The sequence below is a fragment of the Girardinichthys multiradiatus genome, chromosome 12 (assembly GCF_021462225.1).
Source record: "Girardinichthys multiradiatus isolate DD_20200921_A chromosome 12, DD_fGirMul_XY1, whole genome shotgun sequence".
Classification (NCBI taxonomy): domain Eukaryota; kingdom Metazoa; phylum Chordata; class Actinopteri; order Cyprinodontiformes; family Goodeidae; genus Girardinichthys; species Girardinichthys multiradiatus.
Window position 1 is genome coordinate 3546670 of NC_061805.1, and position 22630 is coordinate 3569299.

Consider the following 22630-nt stretch of genomic DNA (forward strand, 5'->3'; position numbering starts at 1 on the left):
AAAAAGGTAATAACATAGTGTGTCATTGTGTTGACATAGCCATTTCTTATGGTCCTTTTTGTTAAGCTACATATCTTTCTCAATTACATTATATAATGTGGAAAATTAAAAGAAAACGGTTGATGAAGTAATCTTTAAAAAGAAAGAAAAAAGTTGACAAACGATTACTTGTTACAGCCACAGGTTCTGGAGTTCTTCCACTCTTGGCTAAAGCTAGCTTCATGAATGTAGCTACTTTGTGGACAAAAATGCTGGCTGAAAGAATTAAAATACTAAATATCTATGAAATATTTTGTACCCAGCCCTATATTGTGGTAATAATCTTCATCACTCACCAATAGAGGATGAGCCCTGAATTATGGAAAGAGCTTTACTGTAGATGTTGGTTTTTCCTGAAGGGGTCGCCATTTTGAAAAGTCTGTAAAAGTACCTAAGTCTCACTCTTGACATAGGCCATTATACAACAGGGATAGAATTGTATGACCTCCTCAACTGAGGATTTAGACAATTTTACAAGAGTTGGCTAGCCTCATGAGGAGATAATTTAGGCAAAAAAAAAAAAAATCATTTTTGACAGAAAATGACATAGGCCATTATTTTAGGAAGGGGACGTAGATCACCTAGACATCAGACTCAAAAGTCTCAGACATGTACTGTATGCCTCCGAGAGAGAAGCCTGTTGCAGGTTTTGCAAATATGTCATCAACATGCGACAGTGGCAGAACATTAATGACGTCACCAAAAAACAGTTCAGGTGAGTTTAAGTTGTTCTCCCTTTTCTCTGTAATTTTGCTGCAGTTGTGTTACATTAAGTTGCGTTCAGGTTGTTAAATTTACATAAAGGAAAATTATAGAAGCAAAGCTAATTTTGTATGATAAATATGACTTTTTTCTCTCACAGCTTTTAGTCCGAAGCCATTTGATCTGATGTCTGACAATGTGTTGCAGATACCCGAGGATATCCTAAAAAGTACATAAAACACTTTGCTTCCTCTGACTGCATTTTAAAAACACCACACTGATACTTACTGAGATTGTAAAACAATCTGCAAGTGGCTTCAAATGATATTCTTATTAATCAGATGAAAAGAATCTGATTTATTTTGTTTTGGACCAACTGATCACTGCTGGCTTTTAACATGAACGTTGACCAATTGCGGTCATCAGTCGATTTCTGGGTGAATCTCTTGTTTAACACTATAAATATAACAGGTGACTTAAGAGAAGTGTTACCAATTTTGACATAATAGCCTATTCATTTTTAAAGGTGATGATTGGATATATTACATATCAAATATTGCTTCAATCTACAATAGCAGCAGTACATATAGTACTCAGACTGCTTCATAAGATTTATTTAGGATTGTGAAAATATCCATACTTTTATGTAGACTCATTCAAACCTTGAATATTAGGACTGCATGGATGTGGCCAAATGCAAGAAACTCCACCTGAGAGTGGAATTCTTTGCTCACAGCAATTTATCTTTAACTATAGAGGGTGTGAATCTGTCACAAGGTCATGAATGAGACGCAATGACCAATTCCCCTAAGGTGATGATAAGCAGTCATAAAAGCACTGCTTCATCTTGAACTCCACCCTCTCCTCCTTTCCCTATAGTGTTGGTGCAAGAACCCCCGATACTATGTGAGACACATACAAAGTCACCCAACACCCCTCCATGCTTATTAAAGCCTGTATTGTTTTGTCAGAGGTCAGTGTGGGTTTCACTCCTAATATTTAACACACACCAGGAGATAAGAAATGACCAGAGATCCCAGTTACAAAGATAAACAGCACTCTCGTTTCTCCTCAGAGCTCCCAGCAGTTCCAAGCAAGTGGTCGCTTATACAGTAGCTGAAATTAAAGGGCTATTATTTTGATTTCACATGGAAAATTGTAAATATAAAATTTGAATGCTCCCTAAAGTACAGAAACCTGAAGCTTCTCACAGAAGATGCTAAGTTCTCTGAGTTGTGTCATGCTGAGGAGTGGTGTATTGTGGCTAAACCTTTCCATTGTCTAAACCATGCATGCACAAAGGCTGAGGTTAGTGTAAAGGAGCCTTTTGAGCCAGCGACAGAGCAACTTCTGCCGCTGAAGTGTTTTTCTTTTTCAGGTTTTGTCTCAGGCTTTCCATAACAATCATGCCCAGCTGAGACAGGGAGCGGGGGTTGCAGGAATCTGCTGTACTTTTCCACTCTAGGCACCCTTCCTCCCTCCCAACTCCCTCCTCTCCTCAGCTTGTACCTACTTTTAGTCCTCCTCATTTCTCTTCTTCTGTGAAACTTGTCTTCCCCTCACTGGGATACAAAGGAGATGAAGTATACACACACACACACAAATATAAGCCATGTCTAACTGACTAGTACCTACATGAACATTCATCAACACATTCACAGAGGTTCTAGGCATGTGAAGACTCTGTGGGATGGGGATCCAACATTCCTAGCAGCCGACAATGTGATGCTAATCTTCGAAGTTGCATGCATGGAATTGCAGGTCGGGCTGTTCCACAAAACATTGTTGACCTGTTGACTCTTTTGGCTTCATAACACACCTGGCCTACAGGCTAAATCATTAAGACTGGGTGATACTGTCCAAACATACAAAGCACTGTTATGCTAATGCCAGCCACATGTGTGGCTGCATTGTTAAACATCACAGGAATGGCTCTATCCTAGGCATGGGCTGGATACAGGGTTAAAGTCAAACCAAAGTTTTAAAACTGTAATTTTTAAAATAGTCACTGTTTATATGCTTTAAAGTCCTTTTAATAGGGTACCAGAGAAGGTGCTGGAGTGAATGGAGTCTTCCGTAGCTGTATATAGCATACAACAATGTAGCGTTGTTCCTCCCCCACCTGTTGCTATGTATTGCTGGTCAACTGACAGAAATAAGTGTCATACGGTTTTTTTCTTGCTTAAAAGAAAGACAAATGCGGCTGTTAAGAGTAAAGTAAAAGAGCAATACCCATCATCTTTATTACGGTAATGTGGTCTTAAGACTATGGTAAGCAGACTGAGGGCAGCAGAACTGTTTACCAGCTGACTGTAGACTGGCTACCCGAACAGATAGACTACCTACCCAGCTATTGTCAACTTGTTAAACCTGTCCATATATAATGATTATAATAATACATTTTATTCATAATGCACTTTACATTTACAAACAAGCAGTGTGACAGTTCCTGATGGGTCAATATCAAAGCAGTACTGATGTTTGAAGCCCTTCAGGTTGAGATGGATCAGTGCATTTTTACCAGATTAAAACAAGAACTGAAATAAACTGAACTGAAATAAACAGCAATATTTAAATCTCTGGACATAAAGTGAGCTGGACTAATTATGCTAAGATCAGGCATGTTAGACCTTTGAAGCGTATTTTTGCTTCTCTTTGAGCGCAGATACTCAGTTTTAAACCCCTTTAGGCACAGGTCAGATTTTCCTAAGTGCTTTTTAGTTTCCATGTGTGGAGTGTTACAGCCTAAACTTTGTCATATAAAAAACAAATACATTAAAGTGGTGTCAAACAGCTCGATCTGGGCAATCAAAATTTATTTTGAGACAGAAAGCTGCATTCCTGCTGGCATTTAACACACAGGGATGAAAAATAGGGACAGATGATGATTAAAAAGACAGAGTATAGCATTAGTTAATCATGAGAAGTGAACCAAATGTTTCTGTCGTCAAAAACAAGCATGAAGATGAAAGCTAAATTTGCAATGCGTCAGAGAGTTCAGTCCCCTGACCGCATGTGTGCATGTTTGTGCTGGGGGAAGGGTGCAGTTGAAATAACATACACTTGAAAGACAAAGATCCCCAACATGATGTACCTGATGGGTTGGTTTGACATGGACAGGCCAGCTGAGATAGATACGTTTCAGTGAAATTAGGGAAAAAGCAGCGTGCACAGCAGCAATGACTAACCTCTGTAAATGGCTATTTTTAGGCAGAGTCATAGTAGCCCCTGACCTCCCCCACTGCCACAATTGATCTTCACACACTGATCCATCCCCCAATATACATCCACAAAAACAACCTCTCATGCTTCCCATCTTTTATTTCTTCTCATATGCTTGGCTTTGACTTAATAGGTTCCTTTCAACACATCCCACTTTGTGAAAACAGAAGGTGTTTATGTGGAGGTGCAGCAGTAATAATATGGAGTTAACACTCCTTCAGCTGGAACACAAACAAACAAGAATGCTGGCTGAGGGATTAACATGAGGGGGAGGGGAGGAATACAGTAACAGGGTCCTTCCACATGCTTCTCCTCCAAGAACAAATATCATAAACAACCAGGAGCTCCATTCATTTAGTGGGTTTGAACACCAAAATATGTTTTTAAAATAAATTGAGCAAAAGAAATCTCCACAGGATTTCCTTTTCTTTTACCATGTAGGGTAAGTCAAAATAGTAAGGAGATATCACATTCCGAATTCCTGCAATACAAGTAGAAGGAAGGAGGGAGGAGTGGTTTGATGGGTGGGACAGTAATGTAATATCTGCCAAATGAATATGGCAATACTTCCTGAGATTAAAACAATGAAGCTACTTTGCGTGGAAACAGCTATGAGAAGCAACAAAGCATAAAAGGTGATGAAGAAATCTTTGAAACACAAAGGAAGAATAACCAAGTCAGCAGTTTCAGGTTCTGAGCCAACACTGCTGACTGGAGCCAAACAGACAGCCATGCAACAAGATGAATTCATACAGAGGTGTGCTGGAAACATTTACAACACACACATGAAAGCAATGATGACTGTGAGGAGATGGGATTTCTCTCAGCTCATTACTGCACAATGAAAATCATTAACTACTTACAGCACAAACACCTACCAGCTGCAGCAAACTTCAGAAAGCAGAGCTGGAATCAAACCACAACACGGCATATCTGAAACATGTGAAACCTGTTTCTGCCGTTGTGCTCAAATACAGTTTGAAGGAAAAACATTTTCATCGATATCCTGTATGACAAGAGTTTTACCTTATACCACAGTGAGTACGAGTAATGCACAACAGACCAATGTAACTCATAAATAGGGACAGAAATAGAGTTGTCTTCTCCGCCAATTAAGTCTGAGTGTTAAAAAAAAAATATCTAGTCTCCAACTGGAGTTAAATTATGCTAACAGGACCCCCCTCCCCAGTCATATCCACTTATGGTCCATTAAAAGAAGGCAGCACCCACCCTTACCTTCCCATGTATCCATTTCATGCTTCTCCCAGTCTGCCTGGACCCCGTTCAAGCATGAACCTGGCTAAAAAACAGGCCTTGTGTCCTCATATCTCTCTTGTTATCCTTCCCTTCCTCTTTCCTCTGCTCTCACTCTCAGGAGCCTCTTCCAACAGCAGCCTGCTCCTTTCTGGCCAGTTAACCCAGCAACACCACTGGTCACTTTACTGCTTGGTCACATGACCAAGAGAGTTCAAGCCCCTGAGGTCACCACTTGGCTCGAGGTCCAATGACAGCTAAGGTTATCTGAGTGGAACTGATAGCCCTATTTTCTCTGACGTTCAACAATACCTCCCTGCCCCTCACCCAAATTAGCCTCCCCTTCAACCATGCCTCTGGCACTTCTGAGGAGGACCAAAGTGCATGCTCAAGCATAAACACAGGTCCAAGCTGACAAAACACACAGATACCAGGCCATTGAGACACTTAGTCAAACAGGCAGAGGTTAAAGCTGAAGTTCCTTAAAACTTAACATTGTGAAAAGCTAAAACGAAATTGAGGCGTTTTAAGTTGAAAACAAAGGAGGTCCTCTGTAACGATCCACCACCTGTTCTTACTTCTTTTAAACAAGCGAGGTGGTCTTCATTAATATGCTTTCAAAACAAAGATAATTTTCTTGACCATTTTTACAGAAAAATTTTTATAAGCATAGTCTACTCAAAATATAGTTATACCACTCCAATTCCCATGAAGTTGGGATGTTGTGTAGAATGTAAATAAAAGCAATACAATGATTTGCAAATCTTGTTCAACCTATAAATGAATCCACTAAGACAAAATATTTAATTTTCAAACTGATAAAAGTTTTGTTTTATTGCATATATACTTATTTTGAGTTTGATGCTTGCAATACGTTCCAACAAAGCTGGACAGGGTCATGTTTAGCACTGTGTTACATCACCTTTCCTTGTAACACTCAATAAGCATTTGGGAACTGAGGACTGCTGAAGATTGTTGAAGCTTTGTAGGTAGAATGCTTTCCCATTCTTGCTTGATGAACAACTTCAGTTGCTCAACAGTCCGGGGTCTCCGTTGACGTATTTTGTGCTTCAAAATGCTCCACACATTTTCAGTGGTAGACAGGTCAGGACTGCAGGCAGGCCAGTCTACTACCAGAACTCTTCTATTACGAAGCCACGCTGGTGGAACACGTGCAGAATGTGGCTTGGTATTGTCTTGCTGAAATAAGCAGGGATGTTCCTGAAGAAGAAGGCTTGGAATCAGCAGATGTTGCTCCAAAACCTGGATGTACCTTTCAGCATTAATGATACCTTCACAGATGGTACCATATCTGGGAGCTGAGCTAAACAATTATCCTTTTATTAGAAATAAACTGGGCATTTGTTTCAGCTTGTTGTAGATTGTTGTCCCATCAAGAGCTTGTTTCCAGCAGCTCAAAACATGGAGCAGGAACTGTGATACATGCACAGAACACCTGGGTGACTTCTGGCATGAATTAATATGCAGCAGTAATTTAAGTCCCAACTGGATTCTCTTGGTGTGTTAGCCCAGCTTTAAACAAACTCAATTTAGTGCCATTTCAGTTTCATCAACATGGAAAACATGGTTTTCCATCCACCACTGTAAAATATGTAAGTTAATACTTTTTATTACATCATGAGATCCTCGTTTTTATTTTAAATTAGGCTACTGTCACAGATATATATAGAATGCCAACAGAGAGAGATTCAATAAGACTGTGGCAAAATTGTCAGTCATTTCATGGGTTTTAAATTTGTATGCAAAATTATAATGGCATGAAGGCCTGAAGTATATTTTTGAATGGAATATACACATTTCTTCCACACTGGCTAAACTATGTCACATCTATGTACCTCTAACCTGATGTACAACAATGCAAACTATGTCCAACTGGTTATCTTTGAATGCTTGTGGTTAAAATGGAATGGAATGCACTACAAGTTAAGAAAATAAAGTAAATTAGATTATTTCATCTGTGTCATATCTCAGTTGAATGAAATAAATTGGATTTTTTGAGATGATAACACTTGTAAGATTGTTTGGAAGCAGCAGCATGCTGAAGCGTTGATCTACATCTCTAACTAATAAACACTATGGCTGACTATTAAACCCTAAAACTATACTTCATGTTACAAAAAGTAGAGCAAAAGTATAGCATTCTCAATGACTTTACCAACTTTTACTGCATTGTTGGCTGTTTTCTAATAGAGCAATGTTTTTGTGTAGCTTGGAACAGTAACTTTAGTAATGTAATAAAAATAACCCTTCTAAGTAATAAAGTATTGCTGAAACTTAACTCTTCAACGATGCTGCAATTTAAAAAGTCTCAAATGTTTTAAAAGTGTTATGATAAATTAGCCCAAATCCTGGTGTTATGTTAATTAGCCTTAAACTTAATCTTACCATCCAGTGGGTTCCCTTCCTTCATCCCCTCTGGGGCTCTGGTTAGGGGATCACAGCATCCAGTGTTTCTCCAGAGAGCAACACCCTAAACTCAACTGTTCGACATGACTGTTCCCACACCCACAGCTTCCTTCCTACCTGACCGCAGTGGACAAGCCAGTTCTGGTCATCTAACCAGCTTTCTGGTCCACCCTCTGTATAGCTCCACCCTACTCAATACCACTTGTTCACTCTCCAAGCAGCAGCTCACCAGCACACACACACACACACACACACACACACACACACACACACACACACACGGCCCTACCCCCAATGTGAATGCTAATGACTGCGTCCACACTAAGTCACATTTAAGAAGCTTTTACCTAGAGAGACATCACGGAGGAATAGCTTGTGTGAATACATACAGGCAAACAGAGTGTATGCTGGGCTCAAGGAGACTCACAGCAGCATGGGTGGAACCATTAAGCAGGGCAGGCTAGTAGAAAGCTAAAATGCAAAAGCATGTCTTGCCTTCTTCAACTTTACATTTTTACCATAAGACTACATCCATATGTCACAGCAGGACCTGTCAGGATGTCAGAGATGCAGACGTCTTAATGTGCTGCATTCAATTCCATTTTCACTGTGGTCTAAAGAATTATCAACTGTGAAACGGGAAAGAAATACTTGATTTAAAAGCTGCTGTATACATGCAGATTTCTGCAGACATTCTTCAAGGCTAAAAATTGCTTTATACAAACTGCCTAAATTTACCACACAGTGTATTTACCACAGGTGACTTTAGCTTTTGTCCCATGACACAAAGATGAAAGGCACGATCAGCCATGTTGTCTTTAACCTTGAAGTCAGGAGAAGTCAGGCTTTTATCGGTCGGTTGTTAGCAATTGGTGTTACCTCAGGCTTAACATGAAGCTGGAGGGGCTTATATGTCTCCATATCCTGCTGGTCCACTCATCTAATATTTACAGTGGTAAAAGGCCACTACCTAAAGCAGGTGGAGTAAAACAGGGCTTTTCCCCTTTGTTTTCAGCCTTTAAGTTTGGGACGTATGAATCAAAGGTCTGCTGTTTTTTAATATGCAGCTATTGTGTCAACAATAACCTACTTTGGTCATCTGACATTAAATTCTAAAGTATGTTGTTTCATTACAATATCCAGTGTGTTTTAATGTAAACATTGTCTGCACATCCTTACACTGTGTGTTTGCTACTTTGTGTTTTGTTTTACTTCTTTTCCACATCCTTCATACATGCTGAAATGTCTTTTTAAAACGCCAAAGTTGCTTACCAAACTTCTTATTTGACCTAATTTAAGTGTAAAAGAGCTGTTCTTTTGCTTTCAGAATATTCTTCAATAGTTGAGAAACAAAGGGCATTTCTTGTGTTTGGGCTCCCCTCCCCCTCCAACATACTGTCACAAACCTCTTCATTCTACAGACAAAGAGCTTCGAGATAAATAGGAGTGAGCCACACTGTTTCTCTCCTAATATACAGCCACAGTAAAAAGAAAGAGTACCTCCTTTTAATGTAATGTTTCACATGAGACATGACATTAATTGTCTAGCCCAAAAAATGTCGTAGAGTTACACACAAAACAGTTCAAATGAGAAATCAAAACTTTATGCTATGTCATAATGTATTTGACAAAAACTCTTTAGAATAATGTTTCAGCACACTCATTTTTATGTATAATTTCTAAGGTCTCAAGACCACATCTATCAGGATGAGATCTAGACTTTGGCTGGGCCAGTGCAACACCTTGATGGATTGTTTCTTCTTCTCCTAATTCTGATGTAGTTTTGCTGCTTTGTGTGGAATCCTCGTCTTGCAGTGTGATCTAACTGTAGCCAGCCAGCTGTTGAGAGAGATGGCCCCAGGTTTTGTAACAGCAAAACGAACCCAAATCGTCAGCCCTCCACCACCGTGCCTAACAGTTGCCATGAAGCATTTTTACTGATTTCTGCAAAATAAATGAGAGAAAAATGAAGCGGGAGTTCAATAGATGGATTGGTCCTGCGGTCAGCAATGATGCGGGCCCTGTACAGGTCTGTTGTGGTGAAGAGAGAGCTGAGTCAAAAAGCGAAGCTCCCGATTTACCGGTTGATCTACGTTCCTACCCTCATCTATGGTCATGACCGAAAGAACAAAATTACGGATACAAGCGACCAAAATTTGTTTCCTCCGCAGGGTGTCTGGGCTCTCCCTTTAGAGATAGGGTGAGAAGCTCGGGCATCCGGGAGGGACTCAGAGTAGAGCCGCTGCTTCTCCACGTCGAGAGGAGCCAGTTGAGGTGGCTCGGGGATCTGGTTAGGATGCCTCCTGCTCTGGGTCTGGGTCTCTTTGCTTAGGCTGCTGTCCCAGCGACCCGACCCCGGATAAGCGGAAGATAATGGATGGATGGATGGATGTCAATCGGTGTCAAAGGACAAAGTTCCAAAAACATTGTTCAGTTCAACTGCAACTTTGCAAACCTAAACTAAGATATCTCTATTCTGTCAAAAGATTAAAAATGCCACCTAAAGCTTGTAGTTCTGAGATGTACCCCCTGAGTTTTTTGCAGTTTATCTGAGTCTGGGTGACCTTGCGGATAACTTTTTTTTTGTTGTTGTTAGGAAAATATCCAACTCTTCTGATTGTTTACATTCTGTCAATACACTTTCTAACTGTGGAGCAACTGACTGGATTACTCAATAAACCTTTTCAAATTAATGAGTAGCAACAATTGCTTTGCAAGGATGACTGCTGGTGTTTTTCTACTTTTAACAGTCTTGGAAAAAAAACTTAATCCTCCAAACCTTCAAAGTGATAAAACATCTGCTTTTATAGAAGTAGTCCCACCTGCTAATGATTATTTCATATTTTTGAGAAGTAGTACATCTTGCTTCTTCACTACATTAGAACCTTTGGAGGAAGGTATGACTCTGGAGTTGAATTGTTACAACTTGAATCTTTTTAATAGTGTTATTACCTTTTTAAATAAACAGTGAAGTGATATACTGTGAAATCCAGACCAGAGTGTCCTGTCAAATCCTACAAATACTCAAGGAGAGCATAGCACACATTCCTCATGTGAAGCTCTTAGAACTTTGCCAAGTTATTTAGCATTTCTAACTCAATCAGAATTTAAATGAACAATTAGCAAAAGCCTACAGAAAACTCATATTTCAGTCAATTAACTGAGTGAGTATCCAGCAACATAACAACCTCATGACTGGCTCCAAGAAAATCGTTTGAGGTCAAAAGATGAATTTTGGTTATGATGCCTATTTTTCTTTCTTTAAAAAAAAACAATCGAACAATCTGACTAAATAGCCTCTCACTGTTTAAACTTTGATGATAGAGCAAAAAGAGAACTTGATTAGTTTTTAGAGATTATGGGCAAAAGGAAAAACAAATAATACACTATCCATTTTCTTTTACATTGTTGCATTATCAGCACAGGTGATATTTATTAAGCTATAACCATATCATAGTCAAGACTTTTGTCTTTTTCTCCACAGAGGCTGTTCCCCGTTTGCTTTAGGTGCTTGCAGCTGACCTCAGTATGCCCAGGCTGGGTCCACTCCAGTAGATTAGGTTTACAATGATCCTTGTTACATTTCCCAGATGCATTTGCTTTTCAGTGGCCTGGTGACCAGCGGATCAATGCAGTTGGTTTCCTTCCTGAACTTCCAACGGGCAAATAAAACTGAGCTGAGAAAGCCGCTCTCAATAGTCCTTTTTTCCCCAAAGCTGTGTTACGGTAACAAATGATATCTGTTTATGTGTGCATAAAATCTGTCATTTTAAACACTTAAATACATTTGCTTTGTTTTGAGAATTGCACAGAGTGAGCATAGGATGGATAATGCTAAAAAATGTATAATACTATTCCTACCAGTGTCAGTTCTTGCATCTCCTTCTGCCCCAAAACAGTCTTCTAATTCTCAACAGCAAACAGGAGGTGTCAACTCCCCATTAACAGCACATGCATAAAAGCAATAGAAAGCCTGTTTAAGGTCTGTTTTGCGGCTCATTATCAAATCTTTTAAAGGCATCTGTTGTTGAACAGCAATTAAACCAATAATTCTGGATTATTCTGTATTACTTCTGGTTGCTTCAGAAGTATCCTTTCTTCCAATACTTCTGAACTAACCAGAACAATGATAAACTGAGTGGCTAGTAAAGAATGGACTGGGAATGTGGTTTGATTATTTTCTGTTAATTAAGGATAATCAGGTGTAGCCAGAGCCTGGATAATTTACACAACAATATTACATTTGGAAAATAATTATGGTTGTTATTTACGAAAATGTGAACAGGAGTCCACTAATATTTCACAATATAAGATGCTCATCTCACTTTGAAGTTGCTTTCATATGCAGACAATCCAGTGTACCAGTTATCCCTGAATGCACCTTAAAAGATCAGCTGCTGGAATATCCCTTCTGCTCAGAGGAAATCCTGCCAACATGTCTGCTGCTGCGCTATATTTTAGGCTGGCTGAATGCTACAGCAGGCAGCATGATTTGGACTGTAGATCATTTTTCTCCAGTACCAGCGGTGTTTAGTGAGTAATTAAGTTAATTGCTGAATAATGCTGACAAATCTGGTAGTACTGTGGCAAAAAATCCAAGAAGTAAAGCTACTGAAGTACACAAATAGAAGGAATGCAGATTCTTTGTTTGCATAGGCTTCACCCTTTAAGGGTGTCGGTAGTGGGTTTATCACTGAAAGCTTAAGTCTCCTGGTCTGTATAAATTGTGCTCAGACCAGGTAATCGACTCCCATTTTTTCTTCAGCGACAGCTAAAAAGCGACAGCATTGATTATAAAAAGAAAGAAATAACACAAGAAGTATGTACAGCAGCATCATCTTTCTGTGCCTGTCTTATGAGACTGCCTATATCTTGGTTTTTGACCTGCATGCCATCTGACTAAGCTGCCTCTGTCCCCGGCATGCTGACCTCGCCCTGACGCCACAGTCCTCTCATAGCAGTCAAAGAACAGAGTTTGGCTGGCTTTACAGTTGCTGCTGAGAAAGTATTCCTGTTAGCTGATCAATACTCGCTGGACCACGTTATCAAGGTCGTACTTTGTCGTCGCCTCAACCTCTGCCCCAATCAGACGGTATGGCAAACTCGGAGGTTGGGTTCAGCTTATGTTTGCCACCTAGACCCACCCAAACCCAACTGGTTCTCAGCTGTCAGGGTGTACCTGTTGGGATCGGTAGCAGAACCTGGCAAATTAAATGCACTGGGGTCCACCTATGCACCAAACACCCATTCATGAAACCCAGCCTCGCCTCCGTTTTTGGAGCGGCCTGCCCCGCCTTCTAAACATGTTTAGCTTACTACGAGGTACTCTGACTGTTTCCACCAATGCAATCTCCAACTGGCGACGAACAACATCAGCTTACTGGCCTTCGACCATTCAAACGCGGCAGAAGAGTTGGACCTACCAGTAGAGCAGAGGAACAACTTCTTTAAATCAGCTGATGCCATCCTGAATCTCTGCGCGACCTCAGCAGTTTGCTCTGCCCGCATCGCTGCCTGACAAACGATGATCCACTGCAACATCTAGCTACATCTGAGTAGCGCTCTCAGAGCATCACTCAGAATGGCAACCAATGTTGGGAGTAACAGCGTTATAAAATAACGGCGTTAGTAACTGTGTTACTCTTTCGGTACCGGAGTAATCTAACTTGGATCTGCAGTCGTGGGGTGGATCAGAGATGGACAAGAAGCTGAGTACAGGAAGGTGGTGGACCACTTTGTGGCATGGTGTGGAAACAATCATCTCATTTTGAACGTGACTGAAACAAATGGAGATGATTGTAGATTTTAAGAGAAACAGGAATAAGTCAAAAACTATTTCTATCATGGGAGAAGAAGTGGAGGTGGTGGAGGAGTATAAATACCTCGGTGTTCACCTGGACACCAGACTAGAGTGGAGATGCAACTGTGAAGTCATCTACAAGAAGGGACAGAGCAGACTGTACTTCTTGAAGAAGCTTAGGTCCTTTGGTGTTTGCAGCAAGATGCTGCATATCTTCTGTGAGTCTGTTGTTGTGGAGAGTCTGATCTCTTATGCAATCATCTGCTGGGGAAGCAGCATCAGAACCAGGGACTTAAAAAAGTTCAACAAGCTAATAAAAAAGGCTGGCTCTGTTCTGGGGACTCCTCTGGAACCTCTGGAGATCATTGTGGAAAGACAGATTCTTCATAAAATGAAGAACATTATGGAGAACCCTGAGCATCCTCTTCATGAGACTGTCCTACAACAACAGTGTCTTCAGTCAGAGGCTTCTTCAGATCTGCTGTAAGACGGAGCGCTACAGGAGATCCTTCCTGCCCACAGCCACCAGGATCTACAACGTCTCTTTGAGGAAACCCTCATAATGAGCTACAACAACATTTAATTTCCCTTTGGGATTAATAAAGTATTTTTGAATTGAATTACTTTTCTCATTTCCATAAAGCCGCTATGATGTTTACAATGTAACGCGACGCGTTACTACAACTACATAAGCGTGGTTTAATAAGAGCACAGTCAGCTGCTGCTGAGAGATCTGCTTTTCTCCCGCAGCTGTAGTGAGTGTTTTAAAGCTCTTCAAGAAAAAAGCTGGAGGTGGGGGAGTGGAGGAGAGGGCATGGAGAAATAGTGGCATACGTGACACCGCTTGGCTGAGAAGCCATCAGGTAGGCGGGTTTTCACCACACAGACAGAGTCATCCAACAGCAAGAGAGAAACATGACGATGGAGGGGAGTCTTTTAAATTCAGACAGCATTCAAAAGTTGGAATTATATGCAATATTTCACGTTCACTGAAGTGAAAGGCAAAATGTGCATGTGATTTGTAAGTTATGTCCGGGAACAAAGAAATTATCCACGTCCATAACCAGCAACTCCAACCTTATGAAGCACCTGGCATCATCTCTAGGGTGACCAAATGTCCTGATTTGTACGGGACTGTGCCACATTTTTCCCTCCTGTCCCGGTGTCCCTCAAACAGAAACAATGTTCTACAATTGACTGGGTCAAATTTTGATAAGTCAAATGCCAAAGTTATTTTCAATTTCACAGAGGAGAGCACGATGTGAAGGGACACTGTAAAAGTGAGTTGCACAAGAAATGCAGAGCTGATAATTCCACCTGCTGATCTAAGGACTCATTTTTACTCAAACCCAGAGATGACTGCCAGACAGACAAGGTAGCAGCACTAGTGGCCTTTTTTGTTCTCACGTTTTCAACGTTACGCTGACAGGAAAGGGGTGGAAGACATGCAGCAAAAGTCGCCTGGGCCGGGAATCGAACCCGCAACTGGCTGCATGAACGACTGAAAGCTATGAGGGGCCTTCAGCCCCCTCAGACTGAAGGGGACTCACTGAAGGGGTTGTGTGCCACCCAGATATTTGAATATGTTTTTATATCTCCATATTAAGCATTTTTAGATATAATTTATTTGTGAGCCACATGTATCAAAACCTAGAAAGTTATTTATTAACTATCAGAACTCAGCACAAAATCAACATGAATTTTATATCCTCATCTTACTTAAATCTTTTTTTGTCTCTTTCTCTCATGTTTAAGTTAGAATTCATGCAAAGCTGCAATGATAAAACTTACATGATTCATTTTAAAAACAAACCACTCATCTGGGATTCATTCCAGGGATTCAGTGAAGCGTGTTATCTGAAAATTGCTGTGTAGGTTTGAGATTATCAGTGTTAAACTTCAAAAGCTTGTAAAGGTTTTTTTCAAACTTGTGCTAATTCATTGTTGTGCACTAACAGGCAAAGCAGAGATTGATGAGTGTAATGTGAGATCTTAATTAAATAAAATTTTTGACATCATTGTAGTGTTAGTAATGTGTCCCTCATAAGCATCCTTGTTGTCCCGCATTTGGTTTTTGGTATCTGGTCAACCTAATCCTCTCACCCAAACACTATCATGAGGATAAAAAGTTGAGGTGCTAGAGGAGAAGGAATACTGTAGTTTTCAAACAGATAACAGGCTGGACTGGGAACACAACAGTGAAGTCTTTTACCAGAAGGGATAGAACCAATCACCGAAGAAAACTGCTTGGGATTTCTGGTTAGGAGTCAAAGTATATCCAAAAATGCCCAAATCTATTGAAAAGGACGAAAACCAGAAAAAGGTGGAAAGTACCAAAACCATCCAAAAAGCTGTTGGAGTTACAAAGAACAGTGTGCATTAAATAATTCTAGTTTAGGATTCAGAAATGAACGCTTTCATCAGCAACAACAGCTCTGACCACAAAAAAGTAAACTACATTCACGAATCCTTAATTTTAATCGTACTCGTTGTCTTCCGGTCTACCGGGTCGCGGGGTCAGCACACTCAACGGCCACCGGAAACACCTCCCGAGGAAGGCGTCCAGGAAGCATCCGGTACCGAGCCACCTCAACTGGCTCCTCTCGATGTGGAGAAGCAGCGGCTCTACTCCGAGACCCTCCCGGATGCCCGAGCTCCTCACCTTTCTCTAAGGGAGTGCCCGGCCACCCTACGGAGGAAGCTCATTTCAGCCGCTTATATCCGGCTTGTATCTCGTTCTTTCGGTCATGACCCAAAGTTCGTGGCCATAGGTGAGGGTAGGAACGTAGACCGACCGGTAAATTGAGAGCTTTGCTTTTCGGCTCAGCTCTCTCTTTACCACAACGGCACAGTGCCCCCATTACTGCGGCAGCCGCACCAATCCGTCTGTCGATCTCCTGCTCCATTATTCCCTCAGTCATGAACAAGACCCCGAGATACTTGAACTCCTCCACTTGAGGCAGGAACTCCCTTCCAACCTGAAGAGGACAAGCCACTCTTTTCCGGTCGAGTACCATGGCCTCGGACTTGGAGGAGCTGATCCTCATCCCAGCCGCTTCACACTCGGCTGCGAACCGCCCCAGCGCATGCTGTAGGTCTTGGCTAGAAGGGGCCAGTAGGACCACGTCATTTGCAAAAAGAAGAGACGAAATCCACTGGTCCCCAAACCAGACCCCCTCCAGCTCTTGGCTGCATCTAGAAATCCTGTCCATAAAAGTTATGAACAGGACCGGTGACAAAGGGCAACGCTGCCGGAGTCCAACATGCACCGGGAACAGGTCCGACTTAGTGCCGGCAATGCGGACCAAACTCCTGCTCCACTTGTACAGAGATCGGATGGCCCCTAATAAAGGGCCCCCGACTCCGTACTCCTGGAGCACCCACCACAGGGCATCACAAGGCACATATTAATTTTAATAACAGCGGGAATATGGTTAAAATGGTTTTGTAATATACCCTTTTGACAAGGACTGAAAATTTTGTAAAGAATGTTTCTTAGTTTGTTCAAGCAGAGACAGGTTAGCTACCTCCAAGGCTATAGTAAAATCAATTCCATCATAAGAAGCCATGTTTATTTGCTACAGCAGTGCCTACATTTATCACCAGAGGGCAGTGTCACACAAGGAAAGGGCCACAGTGAGCTCTGCCTCAGAAGACAAAGAGCTAGATAAATTAGCAGCATGAGCAGACTTGTTCACTCACAAACAAACGGGCTGATCAAAGTGGATCACAATGTGCCCCTAGAGGCAGCATAGCAGCAGTTTTCTTCTATAGATGCGGGCCAGCAGCTTCAATTATGTGGGCTGCTGTGGGGGCCTCTGCCTCCTAATCGTCTTATCTCCAGCCAGAGAACCCACATTGCCTTTGATGCTGTTTGGTTTCCTCTAACATAAGTGCTTCTCTTCCAGTGGTTGCTGACCATCATGGATAAATCCAGACGTGGATGTTGCTCTACAAAGAATTATTTTCATTTTGCAAACAAAATTTTTTTCTATAATGCAGAGGATGAATATATGTTAGATTTCTGCACAAATGCTCAAATTGCTGCACCGAACAAACTCCAAACAAGGATCAAACAAATGCATACAGACCCACACACAAATCAGGTTTTAGATGGATCGTCAAAGGAGAGACCCCACCACAAAGTCCTGCTCAAGGTCCACCTAAAAAAAGGACCAGAACAGAAGTTGATGGTAGGTTCTGGGGGCTGCAGAGGAAACTACCTCAGGATAAGGTCTCCCTCTTTTACTTTGATCTAAAATTAAGTCATTTAAGCACTATTATACCACTATTTAGAAAATTTCAGCAAAGTTAGCTATGATGGTAAAGTTGGAGTCAAACTGTAGCAGTTGAAGAAAGATTAGAGATTATATTCTCACCATATAATAACGCTGCAGTATCACGGTATCAACATAAAACTATACAACAAAAAAGTGTATTTTTATCTTTTGTCTATTTTCTGTAACAAACGACAGTAGTTCCTGTGAGGTTTTCTTTCCTTCTAAAAACTTAAATTTCTTTTATTTTCCTTCATTTAAAATAAGTTCCAGCATACACTCAAATTAACAAAAAATGACAGAGGAAATTAAGACCTTGGCCTAGCCAAAGTCTTGGACTAAATTCAGAAGATCATCTGAAGAGGGCTGTGGACAAGAAATGTTCTCTCAATTTGTCAGATTTGGAAAACTTTAGCAAGGAGGAGTGCGCAAACATTACCAACATTACCAAGTCAGGATGTGGGATCCTAATAGACCCTTACCAAAAAAGATTCAATGCCAGTTTTGAATGAATAGGTGTTTTAATACCTTAAGTATTAATTGTAATATATTTAGACTTTTTGGTACATTTACACGTTACAAACAATTGTATTGAATTGGTTTATTTGCATGGTGGCGCAGTTGGTAGCACTGTTGCCTTGCAGCAAGAAGGTCCTGGGTTCAATTCCTGACCGGGATCTTTCTGCATGGAGTTTGCATGTTCTCCCCGTGCATGCGTGGGTTCTCACCGGGTACTCTGGCTTCCTCCCACAGTCCAAAGACATGCCTATTAGGTTAATTGGTCACTCTAAATTGCCCTTAGGTGTATGAATGAGTGTGTGCTTGGTTGTTTGTGTGTTGCCCTGTGATGGACTGGCGACCTGATCAGGGTGTATCCCGCCTCTCGCCCATAGACTGCTGGAGATAGGCACCAGCTCCCCCGCAACCCACTATGGAATAAGCGGTAGAAAATGACTGACTGACTAGTTTATTTGTTGTTTCAACAATGGAATAGGTCAGAAAATGAATAATGTACAAAATCATTAACATGAACTATGCTAGACTGAAACAGCTATTTTCTCTATACATGCTTCAAGCTGGAAATGGGTGAAATTCTCACACATTCATGTGGATTGTAAGTGAGGATGAAACAACAGACGTCACCTATCTGTGTCTTTCTACCATTTTTCTAATGACAGGTTGGGCTGGCAGCAGGGTGTCTGCTGTATGCTTTCTTCAAAAGAGGTGCTGCTCAGAGCGTCACTGGAGCCTGTCAAATTACAGTGGGATCCCACCTCTCTTCCACTTCCTCTCCCCTTGATCTGTCTGTTATTTGTTTTCAGGGCCAGCCCTCCTCAACTTTTTTTAGCTTTTTTTTTAAAGAGAGAAAACAGTTTCTTACATCACCACATGGCCAGCAGGTGCCTGTGCCCCCTCATATTTTGGGACCGGCATTGAAACCTAAGCAAAGCCTCGACGGCCTCTGTTGGACCCTCTGAGACAGATTTTCAAAATGGCTGCCGCTGTTGAATCTGTCGCAGTGTCTGAACGCTCGATGATTCTGGATGAGCGACACTTTTTGTAAGTGTTTAAAAGACTGGAGGCTACATCTTTGAAGCCTTGATGTCATGTGCATTTCTACAGCATGTTGGAACATTTGTAACGTATGTTGTGCTGTTAAGCAGCAGCAGATCTCAGAGGCCATTTTCTACTGCGAATAACAATAGAGGTCTCCACAATGCCGCTGCCTTAGCCCTTCCCCTCCCATATTCCTCATCCCTGCTTTGTCCATATCTAGCTCATCCACTATTTTTCTCTCATCCAACAGCCCCCAACCCCTTTTGATCCCTCTATCTCTTAGCACCCCCACCCCCACCCTTCTCTCTCTCCTCCTATTCTGTCCAGCCCTCCTCTTCTTGCTCTAGAACTGTCAGATGGTATTAGCTCCTTTCACGCTCATGGCCTATAGGAATAACAGCCGTGAACCTTGCCGAACAGCTCCAGTTAGCTCTCCACTCAGCACAGGCTGTTGCACAAATACCAGCGTTATTCACATTGTGCCCTCTTCACTTACACAACATCCCTCAGTTAAAGGGCAAAGTTAGGCAGATGCAATCCTCAGCAGAGAAGGTCATGGTACTGAGCAAAGATGTGCATGCATTATATAAGACGATCACGCTCACTTAGTAATTATCAGCTTGCCCACTCTAACTCAAGAATCGGCCCACAGCTTTGCTAAGATCTCGCTGACGTGGATCAAAAATGGAGCCTCTTTTATCTACTTTTGGAGCCATAGGCTGGAAAATTTGTTAAATATTTCATGCTCAGCTTATTTCCCATGAAGCTTTGGCTGCAGGGCAAGTAGTAGAAGGCATTAAAAGCCCACTGTGACCAGTAAGCTGTAAAAATGAGCAGAAGTTGTTTTGTGTGTGGAGAAACCACAATAATTCCAAAATGTCCATGCGTACATGTAACAGAAGCTTCATACAGGCTGCAAGTCTTGATGCCAGTACCGGTTCAAAAAATTTAAGTCTGAGAACAAAAAACACTATTTTGATAACATCTTTTGGGCTTTTTTTATAATAATACAGTCATGAAAAAAGGAAGAACTAGCAAACGGCCAAAAGTCCCGCATAAATGGAGGGTTGTCACACTTGATTAGGTAATCAAGTAAATTTGATAAGCAGCTTATGTTTACTTTACCTCTTTAATTCAATAAAAATAAAAACAAGGCTATATCCGTTAACTTCAGATTTGCTTAGCAAATACAGAAAGCATGGGGTGCTGTGCAATTTATGCACTTTGAGTTAGATTTTAAAAGGTTTACAACTTCGATGAAGAGCTTTTTCAGGTTTCTTTGTTGCTAATAGAGCATAACACGGTAAAGAGTCAGAGTTTAGCAGGCTCGACCCACATCCCTGAGGGTGGGAAACAACAGCTGGAGCTAATATAAACCAAGGGAGTTTAAGGCTGTCAATGTGTTCACACTCAGCATCTGAATGGTATATATAATGTTAAGGGGTTAAGACGGCTACTTTTGTAGGGGCGATCTGCATTTTGGGCATCGGTTTGACAAGTAAGCATCGACAGATTAATACAAATATGAGGAGATTGTAATTTCTCATCACACTGTGCTCAGCAAATCCAGCATGGAAGGAAGGCTTAGAGGCTAATAATCAAAGCAGATTAGCTTGAGCTCTAAAGGATTCGACGCAAGCCTGCTAATCATCAGTGTGATAAGCATGAGTCATCCGATCACAGTCAGAAATGAGCATATTATGATTTTTATGGAATGATTTTCGTATCAGCCTCCCATCAGAGTGCTGCTCTTTGGCTTCTATTTGCTTGATTCCAGTCCATGCCACAGTAATTCCTTCTTGTTAATACAGTATGTGTAGGACGGTGCATATAAAGATGGTGAGGAAGAGTGGGCGGAAACACAGGAGTTTCAGGGTACCGGTGTGACTGATCTCTCGCCCTCCTGCCCTGTGATTTAGCATCAAAATGACAGACTTGTCCCTGATTGGGCTACGGGTGGAGAGCTAATGACATGTTATGTGGGCTAATGTGACTATTAACCCACTCCGAGCAGCAGGAACTGACAAGAACACAATTCTGTCATTAAGCTCCAAGGAGACCTTTTATCAGTGAGGCAGGGACAGTAGTTGCCCTGGATTCAGTAGGGAGACAATGATATCACAGACCTGCTCTGTCTTACCTCATGCTTTACAGAGCTGATGTGAGAGTTTCCTGTCACGTGATGACCATCTGCATTTGGCTGCATTTCTCTGGTGCCTCTATGTGGCTAAAAGCTTTACAAATGGCTGCCAAACAAACACTGATGACCATATTTACATGGATGCAATAGTTGCATGTTTGTGTGTGCAGAAGATTCAGTTTATTCCATTTTAATTGTTTACTTTTTTACCTTCACATTTAATTACAATATGCAAATCTCTCTAATGCTATAAGCACATTTGAATTAAGATATATGCTCTCATTTCAGTCATCCTCAGTAAGACCTAAGGAGCTCTTAAAGCTGACATGTCAAGCTCAAGGCCTGCGGTCTGAATCTAGTACCTTATCATTTTAACATTACATTTTATAAGAAAAATAACTGCTGACACAGTACACAGTAAGCTTCACACAGAAGTTGTCTCACTGATTCACACCTTCATTCAGTCCTGAGTGTTTCAACAGGTCAGAGTCTGATCATAACCACTGAAACGTGGAGCAAATAAAGATGTCAGGTGTGTGGTTTGGCTTTTATCAGCGCTACAGAGTGATCGCATCTGTCTACAGTTTCTCAGTGTTGTTCCTGTAATTTTGGGGTGCAATTTAGTTATTTCTGGGATTTTATTCAAGAATGTTCTTTAGCTGTTTTAAATGCTCTTTGTAGAATCAATCAACAAAAAAAGGTGAGAAAGGCATCAGAAATAATTATTATAAACATTGATTTCTCTTTTTGTAAATTTACTCAATTGTTGTGTAACACTACACTAACCAAGGTATTGTTTTAACCCTTTGCATATTATTGTGAGTTAAAGACAAAACGTTGCATCAGTAAAGGTGGTTTGGGCTTCATTTTAGGAGGTTTTCCTGGCAGGTCCCACTGGAGGAAACCCTGGTACAGACGAAGAACTCGCTTCAGGGACTATATATCCCTATTTATCCAATTTTTAATCCAGGATTGCCTTGGGGTCTCAAAGGATGAGCTTGAGTGAGGGTGTCGCTCGGGAGAGAGATGTCTGGGTCTCCCTGTTGCCCCGGTGACCTGCTCAAAGATTGGAGGAAAACAATGGCTGGAGATCCTGGCCTTTTATACCTAAAACTAGGCGAGGGCATTTATCAAAGTCAGTCAGTCAGTCATTTTCTACCGCTTATTCCATAGTAAGTCACGGGGGAGCTGGTGCCTATCTCCAGCAGTCTA

The 22630-nt window shown here is 41.3% G+C and overlaps 1 protein-coding gene across 3 annotated transcripts in view; it reads right to left on the reverse strand.

The window, feature by feature from the left end:
* The window catches only part of LOC124878388 (nuclear receptor subfamily 6 group A member 1-A), a 156470-nt gene that overhangs the window by 24781 nt on the left and 109059 nt on the right, over positions 1-22630 (reverse strand). The window contains exon 1 of one of the 3 annotated variants that reach the window (XM_047382312.1): positions 5200-5346. The exons of the other annotated variants lie outside the window; for them this stretch is intronic. Within the exon in view, the coding sequence (XP_047238268.1) occupies positions 5200-5215 (16 nt within the window). The 5' untranslated portion in view covers positions 5216-5346. Of the gene's footprint in view, positions 1-5199; positions 5347-22630 lie in introns of those variants that run through there. 3 annotated transcript variants of the gene reach the window in all.